This window comes from Chionomys nivalis, chromosome 22 (genome assembly GCF_950005125.1).
Source record: "Chionomys nivalis chromosome 22, mChiNiv1.1, whole genome shotgun sequence".
Lineage (NCBI taxonomy): Eukaryota > Metazoa > Chordata > Mammalia > Rodentia > Cricetidae > Chionomys > Chionomys nivalis.
Genome location: NC_080107.1, coordinates 43825015 through 43845905, shown reverse-complemented (window position 1 = coordinate 43845905; position 20891 = coordinate 43825015). Strand labels below are relative to the sequence as shown.

General features: G+C 50.8%; 1 protein-coding gene across 1 annotated transcript in view; it reads left to right on the top strand.

The window, feature by feature from the left end:
* The window catches only part of Cfap77 (cilia and flagella associated protein 77), a 124851-nt gene that overhangs the window by 63917 nt on the left and 40043 nt on the right, over positions 1 to 20891 (top strand). Inside the window, exons 2-3 of the mRNA XM_057755506.1 lie at positions 4253 to 4352; positions 5346 to 5571. Coding sequence (XP_057611489.1) covers positions 4253 to 4352; positions 5346 to 5571 — 326 coding nt within the window. The remainder of the gene's footprint in view (positions 1 to 4252; positions 4353 to 5345; positions 5572 to 20891) is intronic.

Here is a 20891-nt window from a genome sequence, read left to right as displayed (position 1 = left end):
GCTCTCCTGAAGGAACTGTCAGCATCATTTACAGATGTTCGGGGTGTGGACTCTCTCACACCTTCCCAGTGTTGTTTGCTGTTTTTCCTGTTGCTGTAATCAAATGCCCTAAACAACCAAAGCAAAAAACAACTTAGAAGAGGAAGGTTTATCCTGGCTCCTGGCTTGAGGGCACAGTCTGTCATGGTAGGGAAGGCATGGTGACAGGTGCGTGAGGTGCCTGATCACATGGCGTCTGTAGTCAGAAGTCCAAGCAGCTTCCTCCTTTTCATTCAGTTTGGGACTGCAGGCTAGAGGATGGTGCCACTCATGGCTAGAAGCATGCTTCCTAGGGAACCATAAATCCAGTCAGGTTGACAGTGAGGATGAGCCACTGTGCGCATCCACAACATAAGGGTCGGATTGTAGGCTAGACAGATGCTTGGCTCTAATAGCTAACACCACCTTTTCCATGGCTGTGCCAGTTCACCATCCCACAGATCAGGAGTGTTCTGATTACTTCAGACCTGGACAGTGCCGTTGAACTTGTATTTTGTGCATTGCTGAGGTTGACTACCTTGATGTGTGGGCTTTGGCCACTAAGACATCTTCTTAATGAGGTGTCTATTCAAGTCTTTTGTCCATTTTTCTATAGACATGCTTTCCTTTGTATTGATTTGTGACTGCTCTTTATATAGGACGAATGCAAGTTTTGTCAGACCATGCCTCACAAGTGACTTGTCTCATTTTGTAGCCTTGGAAGTTTTGAGGTGATGTGTCTGAGCTTTCCTTGTCGCACAGCTGATGTTCTTGACTGTCGTTGGATTTGTCCTTTCTCTAAGTCAGTTCGCTTCTTAAGAGCAAGGCTGTGTGACTGCTTTCATTTCAGAACTCACAGCACGGGGTTTGGTGCCAAAAAGGAACGAGCTAAAGATCTGTGGAATAAATACTAGCAAGCTCAGCCCCAAAGGTGATTTCTGGTGGCTGGTGTCTCCCCTCTTTCCTGAACAGGTCTGCAGCACACGGAGACTGAGGCACCTGCCCTTTGCTGAAGATGGCACTCAGCTCCTGAGTCTGTCCTTCTTTCCTCTTCCAGCTGGAAGTTGTCTCACCTGCACCTGCCCTGAGGGAGGCAGGGCCTTGCAGAGCAGCCATGTTAGCTGGAAGTTGGCCCACCTGCACCTGCCCTGAGGGAGGCAGGGCCTTGCAGAGCCGCCATGTTTTAATTAACTTCCCAGCAGTCATTGGCGACACCAGTTTTCATAAAGAAACGAGGGGCGAGAGCTTCATCTGTAGCCCAGAGTGAGCTATGTGGACGGAATTTCAAACCAAACCACACAGCAGAGTCCCTGCCTAGAATCCAGAGTCCCCGGCCCTTGAAGGAGATTGGGGTCTGAGATTTGACATGTGAAGAAAGAGGGAGAGGAGTGGCCAGCAGCTTAGGGGAAGAACAGAGATCCCCAGGGAGGCTGCTTGTCCTCCCAGACTCACTTGTGACAATCCTAACCTCCAGGGGGGCTGGCAGACAGAGCCTTGAGGTCTTGAGAGCAGGGCCCCTCACAGTGGGATTTGTGCCCTTCTAGGGAGCAGAGGGGAGTTTCAGGTCTGTATTTTCCAACCCTAAGTGAAGGACAGCCATGTGTTAACCAGGGAGGCAGGCCCTCCCCAGCCCTACTGGGCTGCTGTCTCAATCTGGGCTTCCACGGGACAGCTGGAAAGAACCGATGATGCTGACGCCACCCAGTGTGTGTTGCCACGGAGTGGGAGGTAAAGGCAGGAGGACCAGAAATCAGGAGTGTCCTTGGTTTGGTGAGCTTGAAGCCAACCCCTGAGAAAGGGCTGTTTGACTCCCCAAAGGGGTAGAGACCCACAGGTTGAGAACCGCTGCTCTAGACAGTTGTGGGCAATCAATGAGAGCAGGCATGGGAGGAATGGCAGGAGAGTGTCCGTGTGTGAAGAGGAAGGCGTGGAGATGCTGTGTGTGCCCCGCAGGGCGGGGCCTCCAGTCGCAGAGGACTTCCATTCTAGACAAGCATGGAGATTAAGAAGAAGTCAGTCGTAGGTGTACAAAACAGCAGAGAATGGTCCATTGTCAAGACAGGACTGCTCACCTAGAGAAAGACAGAAACTGAGTCCCTGCAGGCGCCCACTAGTCCATCTATCCCCACGCACCAGAAGATTAGAGTCAAAATTAGTATTGTATTTCAAGATAGGGTTTCTCTGTGTGACAGTCCTTGCTGTCCTGGAACTTTCTCTCTAGGCCAGGCTGGCCCCGAACTCACAGAGATCCGCCTGCCTCTGCCTCCTGAGTGCTGGGATTAAAGGTGTGCGCCACCACCACCCAGCAAGTCAAATATTATTAGCAGCCACGTTTACTTAAAAATCTACAGATGTGACAAAGTTCACATGTCTGAAAAGCTTTAAAATAATCAGGGTGTTAAAATCTGAGCTAATCCAGGCATGGTCTCAGTTGAGAAAAGACAAATATGGGACAAGAGGGTTCCTCAGATGCAAGTGCTTGCTGCCTGTCCTGACGATCCGAGTTCCGTTCTCAGAACTCACGTGACAGGAGAGAAGTGAGTCCCACAAACTATCTTCTGTGCTGCCTAGTTTTATGTCACTTGACACAAGCTGGAGTCATCTGAGAGGAGGGAACCTCAGCTGAGAAAATGCCTCCACAAGACGGGGCTGTAGACAAGCCCCTAGTGCATTTTCTTAGTTAATGATTGGTGGGGAAAGGCCCAGCTAATTGTGGCTGGAGTCACCCCTGGGCTGCTGGTTCTGTGAGAAAGCAGGCTGAGCAAGTTGTGGGGACCAAGCCAGTAAGCAACACTCATCCATGGCCTCTGCGTCAGCTCCTGCGTCCAGGTTCCTGCCCTGAGTTCGTGTCCTGACTGCCTTCAGTGGTGGCCTATGATGTAAAAATGTAAGCCCTTTCCTCCCCAACTCGCTTTTGGTCACAGTGTTTCATAATAGAAATAGCATCCCTTAAGGAAAATGTGGTGCATTTACACAATGGAGTGCTACACAGCAGAAAAAAAATAACATCTTGAAATTTGCAGGCAAATGGATGGAGCTAGAAAGCATCATTTTGAGTGAGGTAACCCACACCCAGAAAGACAATTATCACATGTACTCACTCATGTGTGGTTTTTAAACATAAAGCAAAGAAAACCAGTCTACAAATCACAATCCCAGAGAACCTAGACAACAATGAGGACACTAACAGAGACTTACATAGATCTAATCTATATGGGATGTAGAAAAAGACAAGATCTCCTGAGTAAATTGGGAGCATGGGGATCTTGGGAGAGGACAGAAGGGGGGAGAGGAGAGGCAGGGAGGGGAGCAGAAAAAACATAGAGCTCAATAAATGTCAATTAAAAAAAAAAGAAATGGCACCACTAACTAAGACACTCTGTCTACCATGGTCACTCCCATAAATAAATGTTTAAGAAATGAGAGAAAGAAATAGAGGAAGGTAAGTAGCAGATCTGTAGTGCCCCACCCCACTCAAACTCAGCCAATGAGGAGGAGGAAGAGGAGCAGCCCTTGGGGTTCTATGACTGTTCTCTTTGCTCAAGGGATGCTCACCACTGTCTCACGTGGCTCCAAATCTTGCAAGATCACAGAAGAAACTGTCTAGCTTTCCCTGTCGTGAGTTCATCGCTCACTTGTATGTGAGGGTCCTCATTCCTCATAAAGGCTAAATCTGCCTGTCCTGGACAGAGTCCCCATTCCTTAGGAGTTGTAGGTGATTTGTCTATAAAGTGTGTGTGGGGGGTCCCTGTGGCTGATAACATCCGGGAGTCAAGGAAGAGCTTTGTGTAGACCCAGAAGGAATGTCATTAGAAGGAATGTCACCAATCGGGTGACATTGAGTTCCCACGGCCCCCACCCGCCAGGTGAGAGCTCAAAGAGGAGGTGGCTCCCTCCAGCCACCTGTAGGCAATTGGGGCTGTCCACCTGTGCATGATTGGAGCTGTCCCCGGCAGGTACGCAGTGTTAGGTACAGAAACTGACCCTCTGTCCAGACACCTCCTTCAGTTTTCTTGAACTCTTTTTCCAGTTCCAGGGTAGTGGGTCTGGACTCCCAGCCGCAGCTGGCTGCTCTGCTTGTCCATGGTGTGTAGGTGCTTCGGGACCTCATGTGCAGCTTGCTTGCCCCTCAGAGGAAGAGACCTATCGCCCCTCCGCTGCTGGCGGGGAGACAGTACTCACTCCTGCTAAGTCTAAGACTCTGTCCCTTACCTCAGCCCTCTTCCCCCAACAGGCAGAGCTTGGCAAGCCCCGGGAGAGAAGCTGCAGCTTGCCTGGTATCAACTTCAATTACGGACTCTACATCCGGGGACTAGATGGAGGGGTCCCTGAAGGTGAGTGGGTGTTCTTGGGAGCACAGAGATTTGAGGGGTGGATGAGGGACTCACACCTCTTTCCCACAAGCCAAGTCAGATAAAGCCACTTGACTGGGACAGAGGGAAAGAGCTGATATCTGCCCTGTGGTAAGATCACAGTCAAAGAGGAGAGTTATGAGGGGCCAGGAGTGAGCGGTAGGAGACCATTAAAGACACCCCTGGAGTAGCTGTCCTCATTCTTCACCATGAAGAAAGCACTGGGCAGTCTTAGGGTCGACCCCTGAGGCCCCAGTGGAAGTCAGAGCCAGCAGGTTGGGTTTGCTGTGATCAAACACTCTGACAACAAAGCTGGATGGTGGTGGCATCCTCCTTAATCCCAGCACTCAAGAGGCAGAGGCAGGCAGATCTCTGTGAGTTCGAGGCCAACCTGGTCTACAGAGCGAGTTCCAGAACAGTCAAAACTACACAGAGAAACCCTGTCTTGGGAAAAACAAACAAAAAACAAATTCCGACAACAGTTTAGGGGAAGAGGGGGTTTATTTGGCTCACAGTCCCAGGTTGCTGCTGGGAATCCTATCACTGCAGGGGAGTTAGTGACAGAAGCATAAAGCAGGTGGACATCTTCCATCCTCAGTCAAGAGTAGAGAGAATGAATGTACATCTGCTCACAGGCTTGCCTGTGCTCAGCTTGACTTCGCCACCCTTACACAGTTCAGGACCCTCTGTCTAGGGAATGGTGCCGCCCACAGTGGACTGAGTCTTCCCACGCCAGTCAACTTAGCTAAGACAACCCCCCACAGGCTAACCAACCCATGTAGATAATCTCTCCTTGAAACTAAATTGACAAAGCTGACCATCACATGCCCACTTTGGAATCTCTGGGAGACCTGTCTCTTCAGGTGGCTTGCTGGCTAGGGCCAGGCAGCACTGTCCCCGGTGATGGAGGCGAAGGGAGCCCCATACCCTCTCCTCCTACTGACACCCACCCTTCTGCTGTCTCCTTGCCTGCAGCCATTGGGCACTGGAATGTGTTTAAGCAGCAACCCACCTGCCCCCATGAGCTGACCCGGAACTATATTGCCATGAACCGTGGGGCTGTCAAAGCTGGCCTGGTGACTGCCCGGGAAAATATGCTCTATCGTGAACTCAATGACATCCGTATCAGCGACCAGGAGGAGCGGCGACAAAAGGAGCCACCCTCTGTCCCTCCCAACGTGACCTTTGGGATCCGTTCACGGTAAGGTCAGGGAGCCCAGCTCCAACCTTCCCTGTGGCTTAGGAGGGTGACAAGGCCATCAGGGGACTGGGGGCCAGAAGGAGAACCCTGGAGTGGTAAAAGGCAAGCTGCAATGGGAAGCAGGAACAGTCGCACTCTGGCTGGAGATTTTCTCATTCAAGGTCAGGTGGTGGAACGTGTCTGCAATCACAATACTCTGTAGCAGCAGGATAGAAATTCACAGTCTTTTTTGTCTAAGTTGACAAGTTTGAGGCCAGCCTGGGCTACATAAGACCCTGTCTTTAAAGAAAAATCTACCAACAGGCTGGAAAGAGGGATCAGAGTTTAAGTACCTGCCGCAGAAGCATGAGGACTTGAGTCTGGACAGTGACCAGCCAGGAGCCTTGCCTCAGTTTCCATACCTATACAATGGGATCATAGCAGTGCCTGCTGTATCCCTGCCAAGACGTTTCAAGGCTTTAGCTTCATTGAAGACTTTATTATAGGAGTCGATACAGCGAGTCCTCTGGGCACATGAGCTGTGTTGGTAGTTAAGATGCGGCGGTTCAAAATGTAACCCAAGAGCGAGGAGATTAGGGCCTGGAAAGATGGCTTAGTAGTGGTTAAGGGCACTCATTGCTTTTGCAGAAGACCTGGGTTCGGTTCCCAGTAACTACATGGGGCTTACAACCATGTGTAACTCCAGTTCCAGGGGACCGGACATCCTTTCTGGTCTCTGTGGGCACTGTACACACATGGTGTACATACATTCACTGCACACACATGGCGTACATACATGCACTGCACACACATGGTGTACACACATGCACTGCACACACATGGCGTACATACATTCACTGTACACACATGGTGTACATACATTCACTGTACACACATGGTGTACATACATTCACTGTACACACATGGTGTACATACAGGCACTGCACACACATGGCGTACACACATGCACTGCACACACATGGCGTACATACATTCACTGCACACACATGGTGTACACACATGCACTGCACTCACATGGTGTACATACATTCACTGTACACACATGGTGTACATACATGCCCTGTACACACATGGCGTACATACATGCACTGTACACCCATGGTGTACACACATTCACTGTACACACATGGTGTACATGCATGCATGCAGGCAAACACTCACACACATAAAATTAAGTCTTTGTGGTTGACCATTTTGTGGTAAACTGTATTATCAGTGTTTGGCTTATGAGATGAAATTCTCCTGTCACAAACCATCAGACCAATGCAGAAAATCTAGCCTGTACCCAGAAGCAGGGGTTACCCTGAGAAGTGAGTTCTCCAGTCCTGTGATCACACAGACCACATGGGTCACTGCCATTGTCTGTGCCATGGTCTCTACAGCAAAGGTCATTCATTCACTTGAGACCAAGAGAACCCACACTTCCTACGGCCCCAGCCCTGCTGGCCGCTCACCGATTCTAGGGCTGGCCCCTTCCTCGTTCTATGGGCTCCGTCGGCCTCTATCAGTCTCCATATTTTATTTCCTACATCAGCTCATGTGCCTGTGGGCACCCATTTCACCCCGATTCCAGGGAGGGAACCCGATTCCTCTGCCCCAGCAATCGACTATGCACTCTGGTCCTGTCGTGTTTGTCAGTTGCTGACGGTTGGCGAGAATCTCGTTGTTCCCTCACGTGTTTATGGTGGTAAAATCACACAATACCAGGCCTATCATGGGCACATTCCTGTCCCTGTGGGCCACTGTCCCACCAATTGTTCATCTTCCCAAACTGAACTCTCCCCCCCAAAGCCCACAAGCTCCTCTGCTAGGCCTCAGACGCCATCCGATGACTTTCTTAGTCTTTGGGCTGTTGGAAGAGGGGTTCTGTGTGTGCCTTTCAAAAGGATGTTAGCCCTGATACTGGTGGGCAATGAAGGGCTAAAAGGGGCTGCAGGTCGCCCAAGATAGTCCGGCTCCGGGTCTGCAACATTGCAGCTCTGCAGTCTCTAAGGTCAGTCAGTCAGCCTTAGGGAATATTGGGTTCTGGTGCAGCTTTTTCTGGAAACTCCCGTTCATATCATCTTGCCAGGAAAAGTGTTCGCGTTCTTCAGAGTCCGGTCCAGCAGCCCCTTTTCACTAGGGCACCCGCCTTCCCCTAGAAGCGCATTTCTGTGCACACCACCCTGAAGACCTGGGCTGGGGTAGTGCTGAGACCCGTGGGAAAGTTGGACTGGTCCCCTGGGTTCTGGAGCGCAGCAGCCCAGCCTCACAAAGGTGCCCTCCTCACCTGGTCCCTGCGGACTGTAGAGTCATCACGCTAGCCCGTCCTGGAGTCCTCAAGACAGTCTGATATTAGGGGAGGAGTCTAAAATCTAGAGTCAGCCTTGGGTACCAGTTCTGTCTCTGTTCCCAAGTCCCCAAAGGAGGGAGCACTGGACGGGGAGCCTGACAATGTAGTTCAGCTCAGCTCAGTGAACCACCTGCTGTGTGACCCTGAGAGCTCTCTTTACCTCTCTGAACTTCTTCCTACTTTCTCTTGTTTCATATATGGGCTTCTAGTATATGATGGCTGTCCTGAGTTTTGACAATCTTTTTCACTTGGGAATTGTTTCTTCCTCCTGTGTAATGGGGAATCATAGCACTAACCTCATTTTCTCTCCCCAGTTTTCTATAAACCTTCATTAGACATTCATTGGAGATTAGTAGGGGTCCTATCTACCCACAGCAGGCTGGGAGGGGTTAACTGACTCCCCCAGAATTCATGCAAGTAAGAGCTTGGCCCAGATTCTTAAATAGACTTCTATTTTCAAACATTTAAAATTAGAACATACATTAGCAATCATTTGACCAGGAACTTTTATTGAAAACAAGAGAAGTAGAGAGTTCAGAGGGGTGAAGAGAGCACCCCAAGGTCACACAGCATTGCGGCTGATGGAGCCAGGCCTATAGTCGGGTGGCAGGCTCCTTATCTGAGGCTCCTCCCTAGGGTACCCCCTCTTTCTAATGTGGATATGGCACAGACACCCAGAACCTCTGGTCCCCGGGGGCTTCGGCTTTCCATCCTTCAAGTCAGTTGGGCTCAAGAATGTCATGCATTATCATCAGCTCCCAATATAAAAGTCTTAAATTGCTATAAAACGGAGTGGCCGCAATTCCAGGGCAAGGACGTGATGAAGTGCCGGCTGCATCTCCGGCGATGGTAAATGAGCTTTGCATATGCAAATTGAATGGATTTTAAAATGGTATTTAATGACAATTTCGCAGTCGACATTAACATTAATTGCACAGAAATGAAAATGTGGCATTAGGTTGCTGTTAGCCGTGAGTACCAGGCCATAAAGCTCCATCTTTATCAGGGAGGCCTTTCCCATGTGACAGGGCCACTCCACAGACTGCAGACAGAGAGCTTTTATGGATCAGAAATATCCCCCAGCCGGCCTGATCAGCATCAATTTCGCTTTATTTCTTTGTAAATGGAGGTTAAATGGCCTTGGGAAGGGCTTGGAGCTGCGTAGACTGTGTGGTGAGCCCCTCACCCTTCTGACTTAAATGCCTGGAACAGTTAAAAACCCATCGCCCCACCCCGTAATGGGGCTATTACTTTAAAGTTATGGGTTCAAGGCCCACTCCCTGGTGATCACCTTTAACAAGCCTCCGCTGTATTTATTTCTTTACTTTAAAAGCATGTTGAAAACCAAATTGGATTACACTCAACGGCACAAGAATTGCTGGAGTGATTTGGTCCAATAAATAAATAATGAATTAAATGAGCAGCACCTGCCTTCTCTGAGATGGAAATGGAGTCTCAGACAGACCGGATCCACACAAGCCAAGCAGGAAACAGGGTGCCAAGCCTTGGCAACCGCAAGAAGTCCTGGAGAGTGCAAAGCCTGAATGCCAGCCCCACCCTTCATGTTTCCCACAGGTGTACTCCTCTTTGCCAGACACCCTCAGTTACTTTCTTGGTGGTGAGATTCCTATTCCTAAGTTTTGGAGTCCCCGCCCCCCAAAGCAGAGCTCTGAGCAGGCATCTGGAAGTCAGGGCCTTAGGACCTCAGGGGCAGGGGACAAGGCAGAGGGGTTCCCTTATCTCATGTAATAAGGAGAGAGGGCTGAAGAGATGGCGCAGGAATTGCCAGGCAAGAGTGAAGAGCTGGATTTGGGCCCTAGAACCACGTAAGATAGACAAGCATTATACCTGCGGCACTCCCACACGGATGGGCGGATACTGACCAGGGTGTGCTAGCCCGGTATAGGTTGTGGCAAACGAGAGAATCTATCTCAAACAAGGTGGAAGGCAACGACCAACTCCTCGGGGTGTCTCCTGAACTTCACATTCATGCCATGGCATTTCAGTGTGCATGCACAGCACACACATCACACACACAGCATGCGCAGCACACACATACATCACACACATATTGTACACTCACATCACACACACAACACATAGACACACAACACACAGACAGCATATGCACATCACACATACATTACACACACCACACACAGCACACAGCAACACATACATCACACACATTGCACACTCACATCACACACAGCACACAGACATCATATACACATCACACACACCACACACACACATCTCGCACACCACACACATCACACACACAGCATGCACAGCACACTCATACATCTCACACACAAATTGCACACTCACATCACACATATCACACACACCACACACACGTCACACACTCATCACACACAATACACACATCATACACAGCACACACAGAGCACACAGACATCACACACATTGCACACACACCACTCACACCCGTCCCTCACATCACATACACCACACACACAGCACACTCATACATCACACACACATTGCACACTCACATCACACACACACAGCGTACAGGCATCATATGCATATCACACACACATCACACACAGTTTTAGAAGTTTGAATGGGTTGCTTCATTATAAAGAAAGAAGGCAGAACTGCACATGAGGACTGGACTTCCTGCACTTCTAGACAGATCAGAAGCCTCGGCAGTGGGGTCTCACTGTGCTTTGGGCAGAACCCATGCCCTCCATGCATGCCGTCCTTGCGTCTCTCAGGTCTGTCTTATGTGTCTTGTTCTGGCATCACAGCTTGGACCTGCTGGTGAAGACTGATAGTTGCTTTATTATTATCATCACATGTGTCCCAGGCTGGCCTAGAACTTGCCATGAAGCCAATGCTGGCTCTGAACTTCTGATCCCCCTGCCTCCCCCGCTCCCCGGGTACAGACACCACAGCTGTCCCACCACACCTATTCTTGATCTCTTAGCTCACTGTGGTCCTTTCTAGTCCTAACCACTTAGACATCAAGCGGCTTTTGCATACACGGAGCCAACTACTGCCATTCCCTCTGCGGCAGGGTCAGCCTGCACACCTCATGGCCTTGAGAGGGACGGTCAGGCCTTATCAAAGAGGAATGCGAGGGGTGTAGGGTTTGTGTAGGGTCTGTCCCCAGTGGGAAGGCTTCATCTCTGCGGTCAGACAGCCGGGAGACACTGGGAATTCTCTAGCTCTGCTTCACTGTCCCTTGCCAGAATCCCAGTCAGATTGGATTGTCGGGCCTCATCACCAGTACAGAAGGCCACAGCACAAATCTCAAAGCATGTTGCATCCCGAGGCCTGTACAGGGACATGTCTGCAGGCAGAAATGTAGCTATTAAAGGCATGCTTAATTATTGATGCATTTTAATAAGGGCTTGCGGGGAAGGGGGGTGCCCATGCCCTCGCATATCTTAATTGTCCCTGCTGCTAATTGGTCCTGTGTTCTCAGTAACAGTGAGTCAGAGATATGGAGCCTGACAATAACCTGAGCCGGAGCTGGTGGGGTCCGGCAGCTGAGACTCCCCTACTGCTCTGCCATACTCGGGGACACTCACCGAGTGGGGGTCCAGCCCTCAGCCAGCAAAGGGTACCCTGATCACAGGCCGGATAAACTATACACACACCTGTCTGTCACTGTCAATGTTCCAAACCCTTATCTGCATCCTCACTCAGTGACAGTGTAGCTCCAGTGTGTGTGTGTGTGTGTGTGTGTGTGTGTGTGTGTGTGTCCCTTCAGAACCTTTATAATCCTGTGTTTTCAGAGAGGAGACAGAAGGTCAGAATAGCAGACTAGCTTGCCTGGGGCTGCTCTGCAGTGGGGCTGGGAATTGGTGTAGCCTGGCTGCGGTGACAGGGACAGAAGCATTAACAGACACCAGGTAGAGGTGACATGGTTAAGGATGATACTGGACTTGTCCCTGGGGTCAGGACAGCAGGTTGGATTTCTTGAAAGTCCTTAGAACTCTATCTAAACATAACGGAGCTCAGTGAGGTCCCTCCCCCCAACCCCCGGAGTGTGGCACATTACTCGCTAACCAGCTTGGGAGGGGAGAGGTTTATTTGGCATCCAGTTAGGCTCTACATTTTAAAGACTCCCCAGCTTCCATTTCAGTTCTGGGCTAGGGGACCACACCACACGGGTCACCTCCTTCCCCTTCCTCCTTTCCTGTGACTCCCACTTCCGACAGACCCCCTCACTCCCGACTCTGCGAGGGAACGTTTCAGGACTTTACCGGGCCGGCTGCTCCAGGCTTGCCTCTGCCTGTCTCACGCTCCCCAGTTCCGACTCTAGGCTCTTAGCTGAAGAGGCCTTCGGTAAATGTTGCCTGAGTGGATGCAGGGTCGCAAGACCACACTGAGATTCGAATATCCAGCCTGTAGCAATGCACTCCTTCCCCAGAGGTCTTGGCTCACCCCACTAGTCTGACCTGGACAAACAGATCGGGAAGCCGAAAGCTTTGGGCTGGTGGGAAAATGAGGAGCAGGGGCTGCAGCCTCCAACTCCGACTTTTTGCAGGTGCTCTTCTCCAGTCCTCAGGCATCACCAGCCTGAAGAATGGAAGAAGTTTCATAGGCAGTTAAATAAATGTCGCCCGCCTGACAGGCCTTGTGAATCTCTCTGCCAAGATGATTCATTTATCAAATTTACGGTGGGCCCATCAATCACACTGCCTTATTTTGCTTCTGCTGGAGCCGATACCCAAATCCAAGCCAGACACCCAAAGTCCTGGGAAGGGAGGAGATGCTTAGCTGTCACAGGCAGGACTCTGTGGCTGCTGAGGGGCCTGGCTGACCACAAGGGGGAGCCAGGAGATCTGGGAAGACCCAGCTGGGAGCTGGAAGGCGCATGCCACTGTGGGTCCTTCCCAGGATCCAGCTTGCCTCACACCACAATAACTCCGCCTTAGCTTCAGGCAGATTTTCCCTTCCGATTGCTCAGGCCCCAGAAGACTGAGACAACGTTGGTTTTATCACCCACTGCCACTGAGTGAACAGACACTTGGGGTTCCATCCCCAACACAGCAAAGAAAGAAAAGTGACATCAGGGCCTTAGTCTTTGGCTGGCTCATGCAACGCAGGTCCTGGCTAAGTTTCTGTTGGAGGAAAAACGTGATCCAGGTCTGTTTTAGGCTTCGAGACGTGACTGAAAGTAGAGAGTCCACCTGAGACTCCGAGAAGGGACAGAAGGCCAGGCACTCCCGCGTCACTTCACAGACCCTGCTGATGGGCAAGTGGCTTGGTGTCCCTTGGCTGCATTATTAGAGTAATAAATAAAAACAAAAACAAAAAACACAAGGTGACCCATTGCCGTTCGGTTCATACCTGGAGCATCATGTTAAAAAACGCCAGGCGGACCTGGGGGACAGCAGCTCAATTGGTAGTTTGCTTGCCTGAAATGGCAAAGTCCTAGGTTTGATCACCCCAACACTGGACAAAAACAGGCATGGTGGTGATACATGGCTGTAACCCTAGCACTTGGGAAGTGGAGGCAGGAAGATGAGAAATTCAAGATCATCTTCAGTTATATAAGGAGTTCAAGGCCAGCCCAGACTATACCCCACGCTTTGTCCCTCCCAAAAGAGAGAGAGAGAGAGAGAGAGAGAGAGAGAGAGAGAGAGAGAGAGAGAGGAGAGAGCAGGAGGAGGAAGAAGAAGACGATGACAAAAGCATTTAGAAGGTCTCCCAACGGTACAGTAACCAGAGGCAGCTGCCAGAACGGTGTGTGGAACAGGGAGTGCCAAGAATCGAGTTCTGCTGTTGATTGGGAAGAGATCCAAAGGAGACAATACATCTGGCCTCAACTCCCTGAGGCCATGACAAAGACAATGAAGGGGCTTCAGAGACCCCTGCAAGGACCACTGAGTCTGGGGCCACACCCCTGGCTGGTATTCCTGCTGTCTTCCCTAAGTGGCCTTGGGGCACAGCAGTGAGCAGCCCCTACACACTATCTAGTTAACCACTAACAAGTCAATGAACAGGAACTAACCTCCCTATTTTGGCAGTGCGGAAGCTGACCAAGGCCACAGAGCCAGTTGGTGGTGGTGCCAGGGTTAAACTAAGCCTCCCTCCATGGTGACTGTACACACAGGGGGAGAACGTTGTCCTCATCTGTACTGTGGCTGTAGTGATGGGGGTGGCCTGGTGCAGTTGTGCGACCCCAACAGCCAAATGTGCTCGGAACAATTGGTCACAATTTTCAGCAGGACCCTGAGCTCATTTCCGAGGACTCAGCTTTCTCTGGAACAAAGACACTGATTCTCTAGTGCTGCAAACCGAGGAACGGAGGTCTAGTCTCTCACGAAAGGCCACAGGGGATTCCAGAGGTGGTTCTGGCTAGCATCTGGATCTGTTCAGCTGCCCAGCCAGGGCCAGGGGTCTCTTGTCCTTGGGGCTGCAGTCTCTACAGAGTCTCAGACTGAATGGTCCAGACTGAGCAGTGGCCTGAGATAAGGTTACACTTGGGGTTCCTGCCTCTTTGGGGTACTCCCTTCTTGCCATTCTCATGGGCTTTGCAGCTAGAGCCAAGACAGAGATATTTTTCATACTGCGCTGTGTTCCCCTTTGGCTCTCTGGCTGCCCAGACAGAGATTTATCCCCAGCCCGCTGCTTGCGGTATGGGGAACAGGGGGCCTGTAATGGATTGTCTGCAGCTCCCATGGGGCCTGTCCAGGCCGAACCCCATCCATCAGGAGCTGCTGGGTGCCAAGGTCAGCGCTAACAAGGCTGGCTGCTTCCTCCCGGGGCTTCCCCACTGTATCCCGCGCTGCCAGCTCTGCTTCAGCTTTTCCCAGTTTGGCTTCCCCGAGAGCTGGAGGGCAGTGCAAAGTGGGCTAGGGACCAACCTCCCAGCTGCTGGTCTTGCCTCCCTCTGCAGCATGCTACACTCTCCACACCATCCAGAGGCTGCTGGCGGGCTTGGCTCCCTTGTGACACAGGGGACAGAAAAGCCAGACTGCTGTGAGTTGTGTGCTTTGGATGAGAACTGGTTTCCATTTCCCAGCACACTGGTCTATGTTGCCACGGTTCCTGGAAGGCTGATCGGCTGCTTTTCCTCTTGCCCCCAGGTGTCCCTAGGAGCACCCATGGTGAATTTCCCAGGCCTCTGGAGAATGTGCTTCTAGGCCACCTCCCTTCCCACTTGAGCCTAAGACCTCTGTCACATGGGAGGTGGACACGTGTGCGAGAGCTGCCACTGCATCACCCTGATGACAATGCTAACAAGTCGCAAAGAACACCCTGGTCAGTCTAGAAGCCAGGAGGATGCTGGGATGGTGCCTCCCGCTCCATTGTTAGCTTAAACCCACAAACAATTAAGAAGTAACCTGTGAGTCCAGAGATCTTGGCATCTAATTAGCTCTCAAAGTCCTACCAGGGCCTGGTCACCGCCCTTTCTGTTGTACAACAGAAAGCCAAGGCATACGGTAGGAGGATGGGTGTGGGGGCTGATCAGCCCTCCTCAGTTCCCATAAGAGACAGATGGCCAGCAGGGTTAGAGACCTCTGTAGGGAATGACTCAGAGTGGCAACCTTCAAAAAATCCTAGGTCTAGGGGTGGAGCCTACCCCAGGAAACTGTAGATTCCTTGGCTTTGCCCAGGCTAGAGAGTTGGAAGGTCCTACCTGACACACAGGCCAGTCAGTGTCCTCTAACAACAGCACCCGAAAATTTTTTTTAATTGAAGGCAATGGACTTACTGTATAGCCCAGGCCTTGAACTATGCTCTCCTGCCAAAGCTTTTGTCTCTGCACCTCAGACATGTATTGACATTTGGAAATGTCAGCAGGTAAGACAGCACAGGTAAAATCAGGAAAATCCAAGTCATGTCAGTGGGCCACGGCAATGCCACCATTCTGAGTGTGGCCTTTTGCTGCAGGGTTGCAAGATATTATGGTCAGGGGAAGCTGTGATATGAATGTACAGGATGGAGGTCTGTGTTAAATCTTAATGCTACAGTGATCTTGATGGAAATGCATGTGTGTGCTCATGTGTGTATATGTGCATATATGTGTGTTTGTATGTGTGTGTTCTGTATGTGAGTAAATGTGTATGTATGTGTTGTGTGTGTATGTGTGTGTGTGAGAGAGAGTATGTGTGTGGTATGTAAGTGTGTATGTGAGACTATTGTGTGTTGTGTGTGTATGTGTGTTGTGTGTGTATGTGTGTGTAGAATGTCTGTGTGTGGTATGTGTGTGAGAGTATGTATACGTATGTGTAGTGTGTGAATGTTTCTATGTGTGTGAGAGAAGGTATGTATATGGTGTGTGAGTGTGTGGCGTGTGTGTAGATTATGTGTATATGTGGTGTGCGTGTGTGCATGTGTATGCGTGTGTGTGTCTGCTGGCCAGTGAGCTCCAGGACTAGTCTTAGTTCCAGCTCCTCAGTGATGGGCTGACAAGCGCATGCCCTCCTTTCCACGTGGTTTCCGGAATTAAACCCAGGTTCTCATGAGGTCATTGATGTCATTGACAGAGCCGGCTCCCCAGACCTTGAGGCAGGGTGCAGTGGGAGAAAATGAGGACTGGTGCAGGGGTGGGTGGACTCGCCAGAGTTTTAAACACCAGCTAAGTCCTCAGGGAACAGAGTCCTTACAGGTCCTGGGAAGCCACACCATGAGCCCACTGTAGCCTCTGATCTGCAGAGAGGGAAAGCACCCTGGCTAGCCACTTGGTGCTGTCTAGAATTATGGGGCCATCCCTGGAAGTCCCACCTGGGTCTGGGGTAAGTCCCGAGTGAGAGAGGACAAGCGGTCTCTTTAGATGGCACTGTCTTAGGCTATGTGTTTTTGTGGTTGTTGTTAAGACAGGGTCTTACTGTGTAGTCCTGAAACTCACTATGTCGACTAGGCTGGCCCCGAATTCTACCCGCTTCTGTCTCTTGAATGCTGACAAAGGGGTATACTGCCATGAGGGCTGGGTTGTGCTCCAAACCAGAAGAGAAGCACGACCCACCAGACCTCCCTTTCTCCAAAGTGCATGGCTCACAGTCAAGGACCATGGACTGTACAAGGACCAGACTGAGGACACTGTCTGGTTTTCTCTTTCTTTTTCAATTTCTTCTGAAACAGGATCTTACTTTGTTGACTAGTCTCAGGCTCCATACGTAGACCGGGCTAGCCTCAAATTTGCGTCAATCCCCCTGCCTCATCTTCCCGATAGCTAGATTTCCAAGCATGAGCCACCACACTTGGCTCATTGTCCACTTCTTCATCCCCTTGAGGCTGTGTGAATGCCCATGCCAATAGCTCCCCGCTCCCTGGGAACAGCAAGCCGCTGGCGTAGCAGGGACGGATTTTAATTTTATTTTAACAAAATAGCTGTCTCCACTGGAAGAGGCGTCAAGCGTGAAAGAAGGGCCCATCTAGAGTGGAATCACATTGAACAGACCTCCGTGCTGTCATTGATTTTCTAGGAAGAAAAAAATCGCCTCTGGCTACTAAACGGAATTAGTAGTCACTGATGACCAATTATTTTAGCCCGCTGTGAACGGAGCGCTGCACCGAATCCAGTTTGTCAGACCCGAATCTCCTTCTTAAACACCTTTCAACAAATGTGTACCTAAAGTCCCTCAGAAGGCGTCTTCACTTTCCCGGCTCCCGCCAAGTTCTGGGCTTGGCAAAGTTTTAATGAGCATCGCGGATGAAGATGAGTTTCTATGAGAGGGCCCCTCTGATCCACAGAGCTCTGGCACGGAGGCGGCGGGCAAATCAGCTGTCAGTCCTCATTTGTGCCCACCCTGCACCACACTGCACCCATGTCAACCTAACGTTTGCAAATGATCCCCTCCATCTCCCTTGTGTGCTCACCCTGAGCCTTCATTGGAGATCAAGGCTTGGTCTGGGGTAGCAATCGCACAGCTTTGAAGACGGATTTGATGGGGTGAAGCTCAACTTTCTCAAGGCGCACCTGCAGCCAGAGCTGATTTTCGCTTCATTTAGTCCCCACTTTTTGCACCATTAGACTTAATTGTGACATGGTGTGGCTAAGAGTGGAGCATCGGGGCCTGAAGGGACTTCTCTGAAGGTTCCTTCCAGGCTAAAGCAAAGGATTTTTCAGAACTCTTAGCAGTGGCTCGGCCACCTCAGCAGACACTGTGTGAGCACCCGTGGGCCAGTCTCTAGCTGACCTTAGAAGCAGGGGAAGCATCAGGGCCCAGGGCAGGAGACCCAGTGTGGATTAGTAGATCTCTAAGCCTTGATATCCAGAGACAATAGAGCACACTTTCATTCCCTGAAAGCCCCAGCATCTCCCTGCAGCCAGTCACTTCCCCTTGCTGGGGGGGCCCAGGTCTCACCAGGCTCCCCAACTCTGACATGGACCTGGCTCAGCTCTTCCTGACCCTCCCAGACCTGTGTACACCACTCCCTCTCTCCCCTGCCTCTTCTCTCTCTGAACTCAGAAGAGCTTCAAATATCTGGACAACTGGGCAGACCCTGCCATCCCCAGGGCTGTCCTGCCCTCCTCTCACTGCTGTTCCTGAAGCCTCAGCCCCTGAGCTTGGGACCCCCAAGGCGCAGAATTGAACAGCCCACCCAGATGGCTTTTGGGCATGTTTTTCAAGATCTAATGTGAATGGCTGAGAGCCACAGGTGTCTGGGATCCCCCCTCCTCCCACTGACAAATGCTCAGGAGGGCATGGCCAGCCTCCAGGGGTAGAGAGACCCTGGTCTGCTGTCATGAAGATTTCACAGGCGAGACATCAATACTTGCCCCGCGTCCCTAAACCTTTTCTAAGAATGTCAGAGCCATACCTGTTCAGGGATTATCTGCAGGGTTCCCTAAGAACAGGGTCGCTTCTCCAGCAACCCCTTCCTGGGCCTCCAGAGATACTTAGTGTTTATCTGAGAATGTCATTGGATGAAGAATTATCTGAACCTACACAGGGCTGTCTTCTTGCAGCCTGCACATCTGGAGAACAATTACAAACAAACACACATGCACACATGCCTCAAAACTGATTAAGAGGCTGAGCGTGAAAGAAGGCTGACCTAGAGTGCAGAAGGCTCTGGGGTCAGTCCCCAGCCATGTCTGGTGCATGCCTGCGATCCCAGCACTTGGGAAGTAGAGGCAGGAGGATCAGAAGTTCAAGGCCCTCCTTGGCTACATAGTGAGTCTGAGGCCAGCTTGGGCTACACGAGTCCCTAATGTTTTAAGTAAGCTTAGGATTTTGTGTTGGGCTGAACTCATAGCTATCTTGGGCTGCAAACTGGAGACTCTTGAACAGAGTACAACTCCAACTCCAGCCTGGAGATTCGCAGAGAATGACCTGGGAAAGCTGCTTAGAACAGGATAGAAAAGGCAGACACTATTCCTCACCACTGGGAGTGGTGTCGACCCACCCTGTGCAGAGGACATGGTGACAGCCTGGGGGCTGGGGGTGCCAGTCAAGGGCAAGAAGACTCCTGGGAGGAGGAAGCAGAGGACATTCAGGGAGCCCTTGGGGGATTAGTAAGATAGGGTGAGCTGAGAGGTGGCCAGAGGCGCCTTAGAAATGGAGCGGTGCATCCCGAGGACAGCAGGAAGCCACAGATGTCAGCTGGGGACACTTGGAAATCTCCCCTAAAACTTCAGCTCCTGGGTGGGGTGGGCGGGGGACCAGGAGACATAGAAACAATGCTGTGAAAGTCTGGGGTGTCCTGTGAAAGGAGCCTGATTCCCTGCACCTGGCCTTCAGGTGTAGCTGGCTGGCCAGCTTCGTTCATCCTGAACTACTGCCCTTGGTGAATGCTGATTGGCATTTGCTGGGCTGTGGCTTCTGTAGCTGGAAGGCTGGGAGTTCAAGCTTCGCTGCTTGTCTGTGCTGTGTGACCCCGGGCAAGCTGTTTGACCTCTCTGGGCGTCATCTGCCCCGGTACCACCCTTTCCTGTGGACATTTAGTGAGGATAAATAATTAAGCTTTTCTGTGCAAACCCCTCTGGCTCCTCAAAAGAGAGGTGCGCAGGAAGGGCAGCTGTAATTGTTACCACAGGGGCCTTGGCCTGTGGCAAAATCATTCATGTTGCAGTTAGAAAGCGCTACAATAAAAAGCTGAACTTATACAAAACAAAAAAACCAAAACCCCCACTCACAAAACAAGCAAAGAAACAAGTGAACTGTAACATAGCAACAATGATGCCTGCAGAAGAAAATGGGGTAACTGGTTCCTAACTAGGCCTCCTAGAAAGGTCAGGAACCAGGGGTGGGGTGCAGAGCACAGGGCTCCGTGGGTGGAATGCTTGCCTAGCAGGCAGAACATTCTAGTTTGATGCCCCAGTTCTACACAAACCCATGGCGCCTCATTCCTTTACAGGCATGCCCACTACTTAAGAGATAGAGACCAGAGGACTAGAAGTCAAAGTCATCCTCAGATATAGGATGCATTTGAGGAAAGTCTGCCTACATGAGACTCCATCTGAAAATCCTAAATGAATCAATAGTCTTTACCTAGCTCTAAATTGCAAAGGTTTTCTCCTGTGCACTCGACAGCATCTGTTTTATATTTAAACTGAGCTCCACTTGAGCGCTCTCTCTCTCTCTGTCTCTCTGTCTCTGTCTCTCTCTCTCTCTCTTTCTCTGTCTGTCTATCTCTCTGTGTTTCTCTTTTGGTTTTTTTTTTTTCAAGACAGGGTTTCTCCGTAGCTTTGGAGCCTGTCCTGGAACTAGCTCTTGTAGACCAGGCTGGCCTTGAACTCACAGAGATCCGCCTGCCTTGCCTCCCGAGTGCTGGGATTAAAGGCGTGTGCCACCACCACCCGGCTAGCACTTTCTCTTTTGATGTGTGGGGCTTAAGTGGAGGAACTTGGGTTTGTTTGGCAGTTGTTCTGTCTAAGACACTCAGTGTCTGGCACCAGTCCACCTGTGAGAAGGCTGGCATCCTTCCTGAAGGCCAATTCCACCAGTTTAATCTGGTAACTCACCACGACACACACGCCACCTATTTGTACCGAGCAAACTAAGGAAAGTGTATCTGTCGAAAATTTGCCTAAGATTTCTTTTCCCATCCG